Here is a 9,456-nt window from a genome sequence, read left to right as displayed (position 1 = left end):
TTGTTTCCCTTTCTTTCTTTTCATACAGTGAATCAGTTCTTGTGCCAAGAAAACATTGTCTGAAATTTTTCTTCCTGAAACATAAGCTGACTGCATAGGAGAAATTATCTTGTCCATATGAATCTTCATCCTAGAAGCAAGAATTTTTGAAATTATCTTATATGTTGTGTTGCATAATGCAATTGGTCTGAAGTCAGCTGGCTTCTGAAGTAAATTGACTTTGGGAATGAGAGAAATATTTGTCTTGTTCATACTTTTAAGAAGCTTTCCTGTAGAAAAAAATCTTTGAACCATTTTTGTAACATCCTCACCAACAATGTCCCACTGAGATTGGAAGAATCCAGGTGGGAAGCCATCTGGACCCGGAGATTTCCATGGCTTCATGGATTTGAGAGTGGAGTATATCTCATCTGCATCGGGTATCCTTGTAAGTAATATGTTGTCAGCTTCAGTAATTTGTGAAGGAATCAGATTGATGAGCCTTTCACTAACATTTGGTGAAGTTGTAGTACTAATCTGGATGAAATACTGGTTAAGTAAAGCTTCCATATCTGATCTCCCAGTGCACCAATTTTCATTATTGTCTTTCAGAGACTCAATTCTATTTCTTAATCTTCTATAGTTGGCCATCATGTGGAAGTGTTTGGTATTGTTGTCCATTTCTGTAATGTGATCTCCAGATTTTTGTCTCCAAAATTGTCTTTCCCTTGTCTGCCATTCCTATATCTGTTGCTTCAGATGTTGAACTTCAGACGTATTATTGCCATCTAAATCATCTCCTTGCAGAAGACTCAGCTGTTGTTGCATAAAGTGAATAGTATTTTGGATGTTCCCAAAAACATTCTTGTTCCATCTTGAAAGGTTACTTCTTGCATAACTTAGTTTCTTTTCAAGAATGAAAGCAGAAGAGCCCCTAACATCTGATCTCCAAGCCAGAACAACTTGATCTTTACAAGTAATATCCCCAGCCACATTTCATAAAATTTCCAGGTTTTACCTCCATTAGAATTATTGGCAGACAGATTAAGAAGTATTGGGCAGTGATCTGAACCCATTTGAGGTAAATGAAGTAAATGTGAATCAGGAAAATCCAATAACCAATCAGCACTGACCAAAGCTCTGTCCAGTCTTGACTTTATTCTACCAGTTCCATGTTTATTACTTGTCCAAGTAAATGGATTTCCATGAAAACCCAAATCATTCAAACCTGCATTATCAATATGTTGAACAACACTAGAAGAGGTAGAGGAAGAAGCATTGTTAGTGTTTCTATCATCTAAATTTAGTTTAATATTAAGATCACCAAGGACAATCCAAGGTAAGTTAGGATTATCTTTCCTTAAACTTTCAATAAAACTCCATTGGGCTTCTCTGAGATTAGGGTAAGGAGTGCCATACATGCAGGTAAGTAGCCACTCAGGCTTTGAAGGATCACTCACTATCAAGAAGTGTATCATGTTACTATCATGTGTTACTATTTCAAGCTTAAACCCATCTTTTCACAAAAGGGCCAAACCTCCAGCTCTCCCTATACTAGGCACATAAAAAGAGTTTGGAAAATTTAAAGGTCTCACATGATTTAGGATTTTGTCAGAGTCTATCTTAGTTTCTGACAAGAAAATTATGTTTGCATTATGGAATTGGTTTAAATCCTTGATATGATTCCTAGTGTTTTTATTTGCAAACCCATTACAATTCAAACTAATGATTTTCATCTTTGAAAAATGGTTGTAAACAAAATCTAACTTAAAGATATGACTAATTTTAACTATGAAAATTAAAGGGAAATTGCACAAAATAAGATTTTGGTAAAAGTTTTGTAATGGGATGTATACCTGAATCTCCTTTCCTGCATGAACAGATTGATCCTCTCCAGTTATGACCTTGTGAGTAGTCTGGTTGGAAGTGCTGCTATCTTGTTGATTATTGCCGGAGGAGCTTTCAGCATCATTGAGAGTTTCAGTAGGATTATCCACGACTCTAAGCCTTTTTCCTAGCCTAATATCTTCACCTGGTTCCTAATCATTTTTATTGAGAAGAAAATCCATGTTAATAGCTATGCCATCTTTTGGTGGAACAAAAGTAGTAGTTTTGATGAATTTTTTCGAGCTTTGTTGACAGACAAGTGCAGAGTTGCTGGTTTTTGCTGAGATGCTTTTTCTGATGGTACTAGCTTTGCCAAAAAAAAGTAAGGCTTCTCATGAGCTTTGTTTAAATATGTAGCTGCAGCTTTGCAAGCAACTTTGCAATGTTTAATAATATAGCATTATGTGCAAATACTCCTTGGTTGCCTCTCATAGAAGAACTTCTGCCATTTTGTAACTCCTGCATTAGTGATACACTTTACTCCTCTTCTTAATGGCATTGTCAGATCAATATTCACACACACTTTGACAGGAATGCTACCAATAGGGATGGCATCTTTTGGTTCAATTTTAGTGACTTCTCCCATGATTTCACCTATTTTAGTAACAGACTCAACATTCATGTGTTCAGGAAGCAAATATTTGAGTTGAATCCAAAACATTTGAAAACCCCAGTGTTTCTCAGTATAGATCATTTCTGGGATGTGATCATGGATTACCAGAAGATGTCTGTTAATGCTTCATGGCCTTTCGTTAATCACCTTGTTGAGTAAATCCCATGTTTTGAACTTGTAAATCATTATATTGGGTTCCACTTCCACAATCTGCACCTCTTCTGAAGTCATGAATGGCCAGCTAAAAGGTAACCATTTTTCGATTGTAGCATAGTTCATTCTTCCCTCTATAATAACTTTCCCAATAGCACTAGCCTCCCAATTTGATTTTTCTTCCTCAGATGTGTTATTATCTTGCTTGAAAACAACCACTTCATTAGTATCTCCCAACTCCAATGTTGCCTGTTTGAACTTGTTAACAAGATCTCCAACATGACTTGATGTTTGTTCTTCCATCTTGAGAAAATTGTTTAACTGGATGAAAAGGTAGTCGACAGTTTTGCGTTTATAGTTTGGAAAGTTTGGTTTAGGGTTTTGAAGATAGAAATGATATAAATGAAGGTTTATTTTCTGGCTTGAATTACGGTAACAGATATTTTGAGGATTTTTATTGCTATTGGAAGTTTTACAGCTGGCTAACAACTTTAATAGGAAGACTAGGAGGCAGACTTTCCATGATAAGCTGATTTTGAACATTTTGAAATTTTTTGAATTGCCTAAAAAGCGGGATAAACTGTTTCTTTGACTCGCTAGAGGAATTCGTTGTTGTAACTCATCTCTGACAAATACTTTGACACCATTGATACCGTTGATGCCATTGATACCAGCACAATCCAAACATGTTAGCAAAAGCTTGTAGACATACTCAGCAAACGCAACAATCATAACAAATACTCGGGCAAAAGCCATTGAGAAGCATCAAACTGTAAACACATTATGGAGAAACAAGGAATGTTAACAACCCATTAATAGAAAATAAGAGAAAGTAGAATGTAAGATTAAAAAGATATGTTCAAAAAGACTAATAAGAATGCTAAATGAATTTGCCAATGAATAAAAACTAGTATAAACCATGTTTATAAAAGGAGATTCAAGTAAAAAAGAAGTTTAGATCAAACCAGAAGATGAATATGTTTACTGAGTTAGCATAATACGTTCTAACGATTCACCCGCTCGGCTCATAGCCTCGTTATTTCTTTTTATTTTTATTCATGTTAATTCATTCAAAGGTATTAATGAAAAAAAAAAAAAAAAGAATAATTACATTCAAGATTCGTATAGAACCTTGGTTGGTAGCCTAGCAATAAAAGAGTAATTACATTCATGTTAATTAATTTCTTAATTCTAAAAATACCAAAATATCATTCCACGTTAGTTTATTAGGAATACTGGATGTAGTATTTCTACCGCTCCCTCGGGTTCATGTAGACGACGTGCGATTGTGGTTATTATTCATATAGTGATCAAAGCAGTGCAGCAAGCGAGCCGCTACCATAAAGTTTTACTTGTTAGACTGTTTGTTAATCATTTTTCTTCTTCTTTTGGTTCCACAAAGACAGCAGCAGTAGGGGCACCTTGGACTTATCTACTTAGCAATAAGTTCAAAACAAAGACTAACATTTGAAATGCTAAAAATACAAATACCAAATGATCTAGTTCAGAAGAAACGACTTGTAGAATCGTGGGGAAGAAAAAGAAGAAAACAGAAGGATAAGCTAAACCAAAATCATGTATATGTTATTCTTAATATTACTGAAAATTGTCAATGTTGTAGGTATATATATCTGAAGACAAAAATACAGGAAACAAAAATGAATACAAGTACTTGGAAGATAAGATGGAAAATGAGGGAAGGAAAAAGACAAAGAAGAAGAAGAAGAAGAAGAAGACTTGTTTAGACGCAATATTCAAAAATTACACGACCAGCTGAGCAAAACTTAAACCACTTGATAGTTCTCTGTGATCAGTTGTGTTCTCTGGGTGAACTTGGGAGCGGGGCCACCCTTTAGCGGCAAGATATTGAGAACCTAACAACAAACAAACAAAACATTGTGCATGGTCTCAAAATACGAAGGGCAGAGTCACTAATTCTTAGCTCAAAATGAAGAAAAGCATATGTAAGTTTAAATTTGACAAACCTTTAGCTCACTGAAAGTACGTGCAGCCGCAAATCTGATGGAAATGGGAAAGAATACTGAAGAATCCACTGGGGGTACGACAAATTCCATCGACCCACTGTCAAGGTTTAAAAGTCGAGAAAAGAAATTAATTACAGTTGGTTTCATAGGAAAAGAGAACTAATTAACAGTTAATCTATGACTAACCTGCGGTTGGAGTTATCAATAAGAAGTATCGACCACTCCAAGACTGAACTTCTCGAGTCGAACCTACAATTCAAAAAGCATGTTTTAACTACTGATACGACCTTGCAACTTTGGCTATTGTAAATGAATCTCATCTTGTTTTGTGTTCAAAATTTTATCTGCTACCCGTTGCTAGAATTATTATGGGAGATGAGATGAGACGAGAAGGAAATCCTTAAGTTGGTTTTCCCCAAACTCATGCTTAAGAAAGGGTAAATTGTCATCACTCACCTCCACTCTCCATCAACCTGCCTGACACTAGGTGCCTCTCGTAGTGCAGGAAGAGGTACTGAAATTACAACATTTCTCAAATCAAACATTGACGAGGCCTCGTATTCCAGGCTGACATAGGTTTCATTTCCGGAAACAGAGGGCCAGCAGTTTACTGCAAAAAGGTCAATGGATAAATAAACAATAAAATAGAGATAGATGAACCGGCCACAATATGAACATATAAAGACAAAACGTACTGGTCAGCGGCACAATGCTTTCATCCATGCTTTGCATTCTCCATTTTAGAAGGCCAACACCTGCAGTATCACCTCCTTGGTTGGTCGGGAACGGTCTGTTAGGATCTTTCAGCCCCAGAATGTTCTCATTAGAAAACAACTCCTTGTTGATATTAGGATGTGTTTTGAAAAGCACACTTGAATTATCACCAGTTTCTATCTGAGATAACAGATGAGCGTAAACAATTAGTGAGACATAATATGGTGAAATCTGATAATTAGAAGAGCAAATAAACAAACAAATAAAAGAATAGAGCTAGAACTAGCAAAGAGAAACCCAGCGTCATATGATGGATTCAAAATAAGCAGTACAAATAAAAGCATAAAAGACTGCTACATAATGATAAGTAATTAGAATTGTAAGTGTCAAGTAAAAGTGGGAATAGTACCTGAACTTGGATAAGCGCATCTTCTTGATTAAGAATTTGGAGTAGCAAGGTACCCTGAACATCAAAGTTACTGACCCCACCATCTCGTTTCAGTGCCACATTAAGCTTCTCTTCAACAGTTAACGTGATGGGATCAGTGGGTGCTGAAGCAGATGTTCTAGACTGAGTAACACTAGGTTGAACATCCTCAAGTATAACTTCTCCTTCTGCTTTTAGAGATTCCAGGAACTGGTTGGCCCTTTTAGTTTTACCTAGCTGCATACCAAGACCCTTGGGAGGAGCAGTGGCAGACGCAGATGGACGACCTGAAAGAACAAACATAGAATAAATAAATAAAGGAACATATTACACAATATCCAATTAGCTATCCCTGCTTGAAAACATATGCCCAATCGAATATTTTGGGAGTTCCGTGTATGCTAGTACACGATGAAGTTTCCGAAATGTATGCAGGTGAATGCACAAACCTTTAGGCTTATTGGAAAAGGTGTCTACTTCAGTAGTCAATCCGAACCCAGAACCACTTCCAAAACCACCACCACTACCACTAGTTAAACTCATTTCACTAAAGCTATTCTCAATTCTTCCTGAACCCATAGACGACATAAACCCTCCCTTATCACCTCTGTTCTTGTCGATCTGCAGATTATGGACTCATAGTCAGAAAGGAGATTGGGCTTTAGACCAGATTATGTGAAAGATTGAGGGAGAGGGACAACAAACTCACGCCAGAATTTAATGACGACTACAGACAACCTACAAATATGGCAAGTTCATCAAGTTGCATAATTAAAGTACCTTGCTTTTGTCAATCTCACTAGCTTTACGTTTCATAACGTCCTTGGTTTCGTTGATCTTGCTCTGCATTACCAGCTTATGTAGCTTCTCCTCATGACTTTCCATCTCGCAATACTGCTTAACCTGTGTCACACTTACGCTTTCTTTGTGCCCAAGGGAGATGGCTTCGTCAAATGCGAAAATCAACTCAAAAGCTGACTTGCAAACCCCCTCTTCATCTAATGAGGGGGAGTATTCAGGGACCTAGCAAGATTAAGGAACTCACGTGATGAAATCATTCCGATAACAATATGTAGTAACTTCAAACAAAGTATAACTCACATGAATACATGCAGATCTAAAGATTGTTTTCCATAGGAAATCTAATGAAAGGTAACATAAAGGGTTTGGCAATGCAGTCTCTTATTTAATAATGGGATGGCACAACTATGGCTGCATTGCAGAAAAAATTAATCAGGGTTCCAGATAAGCAATTGTTTAATCCTTTAAACAGAGCACGATGATAAAAAAACACTGAAGATAAGAAAGCTCCATTATTTGATGCTAGTCCTCTTTTAAACAGCCATACTAGACCTTCTGAAACCTGACTCAGCCTAATTTTAGAAAACTTGGACCTTCCATCAGATAAGAAATTTTAAAAAGGAAAAGAAAATATAAACTTGATGTTTAGTTCAAAATATTGGCGGCTAACACCAAAGTCATATAAAAGCGTATAGGTCGGTAAGAAGGATACAATTTTTGAGAGCAGTCTTAGGGTCTCCAGATCTTCAAGAATGTTACTTTGCTTGTTGGTTACAAGAAGCAAGTACAGAGCTTCAATTGGCTGGTAGACATATCGCACATTTTCTGTCTCAACATATGTATGCTGCTTTCCTACACCAACTAACTTGGGAAAAGCTGCAAGTAATCCTTCAATCCTTATGCGAGACATGTCTACAAACTGCCTGGAAACAAGTGCTGCAATAAACATAATATGAAATGTGAACAACTGTAAATATTAGTGGATCTATTAAGTTTCATCACCTTCCATGTACAAGTAAATTTTAAAGAAAGACTAAACTTGCACAGAACAAAACTGAACCCGGAATTTGTTCGAAAGTACACCAAAATGTCATGCAGTAACAAAATGTCATGCACTAACAAGTGCAAACAGATGATGTACAACAGTGATAAGAGGAGTGGGGGAAAGGTATCATCTTTTCAAGTCAAGCTTCCATTTTCTATATATTAGCGAAATATTTCATTTGGTCACTTTACACAGATAAATATACTAACAAATAAATGTACTTCAAAGCAATTGAACTATAAAGCAAACTATCAGCATATATTTCTTGTAAAAACCATGCATAGGAATTCCCAGTTCTCAGTGACAAAGATCTCACCTTTTCCAGATTTACTAATAATCGAAGCCGCAAGAACCACCTATAAACAAGTTAACATAAAAAAAAGATAAGTAGCAAATAAATATTAAAAAAACCTTATCTAGGTTACAAGGATTTCTCCAGTTTAATAAGTTCAGAGTTCAAGACACAGAACCTTTGGGCTTAATGACTGATACATCGTCGAAATTCATAACTTCTATCTTAGCGAAGGACTTCTTAATTACAAAATCACACACGATAATCGTGCCACATGGATATGGGAGGATGATATCAACCACATATAGATCCTAGACATCTCATCCAACTATGAAGTATGTGTTGGAGAATTGGCCCTTTCCTTACCGTATGAACCTTTTCAGCGTTCGTAAAGTCTAACCTTTCCGGTTATTTACTTAGCACAAATACTAAAGCTTCATGGTTTAACTATTTTAGCAATTAGTTAAAAGTTTATACACAATGTGGTATTTTTGCATCAACACTCGTAGACCCATGGTGCCCTAATTTACAACTCCACTAAGTAGACTGGTATTGTAAACATACATATGATTTATCTATGATTTGAAAAGCCCTGAAAGCATGACAATTCTACTCAACAGGATGAGCAAATAAAGAAAGGGAAAGAAAAGTCGTACCATTTTGAGATACTGAGAATCAAACAATGCCTCAGTCTGATTCCAATAAATTCAGTGTCTTCTACAATTATAAAACATAAAATTAGTTAATTTGATAATCAGATCCACCATATAATCTTCAAAAACTACTTATATCTCATAGATCAAATCAAATAAGAAAACGAAAAAAAATCAGGTTAATTACACGCCTGAAATTTCTTTCGCATACACTGTACGGATCGTGGAAAAAACTTAAATTTGAAGAAGTACTTGTGAGTGAGTGAGATCAATACATGAAATTTATGCAAAATATGAGAAATTTACCTAGATTGCAGTTAGATCGGAGGTTGGAAATACAGAGCTTCTTATTTGTCAGCTCTCAGACTACTCAGATCTGAAGGGAGTTCTATGAATAAAAACTGTAAGAGAGAAAGAACTGGTGTTTGGCCCGAAGGGAGGAGAAACTTAAAATTTACCTAGTTGTTGTTATTTTTGCTGACCCCGAGTACAGTACACCCAACTAGCTCAACCCATGCTTCAACAAAAAAAAAAAAATTAACTCAACCGCCCAATTCGCCAAACCCCCTGACCCAGTTTTAACATCACATTTTGTGAGGCAAGAAGGGAACCATCCTATATTTATAGCGCGTTTGGATACCAGAAGCAAAAGTTCGGAAGCAAAATTATTTTACTTCACAAAAAATTGACCTTTCTGCTTCAAGAAGTCGTTATGAAGTAATATTACGAAATTGACTTTTGACTTTTCGACTTCTATAAGTTGGAAAGCAATTTTTGAGTGTACATCCAAACACTCTGTGAGAGATTCAAACATCGATCTCACATGACGTAGAGAGAGGAAAGATGACATGAGATTCATAGACTTTTCTAGTAATACTTCGGCTCGACGGGTAGGATTTCCTGAATC

At 36.2% G+C, this 9,456-nt stretch overlaps 1 protein-coding gene across 2 annotated transcripts; it reads right to left on the bottom strand.

The window, feature by feature from the left end:
* Positions 1–4,190: 4,190 nt before the first annotated feature.
* Positions 4,191–8,997, bottom strand: LOC113318564 (coatomer subunit delta-like). 2 transcript variants are annotated; one of them, XM_026566744.1, is made up of 12 exons: positions 8,856–8,997; positions 8,553–8,613; positions 7,921–7,960; positions 7,272–7,495; positions 6,539–6,781; positions 6,208–6,379; positions 5,741–6,045; positions 5,313–5,511; positions 5,074–5,227; positions 4,804–4,866; positions 4,618–4,714; positions 4,191–4,506 (listed from the first exon to the last, which is right to left on the bottom strand). In XM_026566744.1, exons 2-12 carry the CDS (start codon positions 8,553–8,555, stop codon positions 4,417–4,419), a joined length of 1,590 nt encoding a protein of 529 aa, XP_026422529.1. In that variant the 5' UTR covers positions 8,556–8,613; positions 8,856–8,997; the 3' UTR covers positions 4,191–4,416. The 2 variants fall into 2 exon arrangements, with proteins under 2 accessions (XP_026422529.1, XP_026422531.1); XM_026566746.1 differs by having other exon boundaries at positions 8,553–8,610; positions 8,856–8,992.
* Positions 8,998–9,456: the final 459 nt, after the last annotated feature.

Source organism: Papaver somniferum, chromosome 10 (assembly GCF_003573695.1).
Source record: "Papaver somniferum cultivar HN1 chromosome 10, ASM357369v1, whole genome shotgun sequence".
In the NCBI taxonomy this organism is placed as follows: domain Eukaryota; kingdom Viridiplantae; phylum Streptophyta; class Magnoliopsida; order Ranunculales; family Papaveraceae; genus Papaver; species Papaver somniferum.
Note: the sequence above shows the minus strand (reverse complement) of the source record. Positions and strands in the feature narration are given on the sequence as shown.

Excerpts from the sequence above, each read along its gene's own strand:
- LOC113318564 (XM_026566744.1), bottom strand. Across the intron at positions 5,512-5,740 it reads ATGCGCTTATCCAAGTTCAG|ATAGAAACTGGTGATAATTC; the intron begins GTACTATTCCCA and ends CTGTTATCTCAG. Across the intron at positions 4,715-4,803 it reads ATTGATAACTCCAACCGCAG|TGGGTCGATGGAATTTGTCG; the intron begins GTTAGTCATAGA and ends AAACCTTGACAG.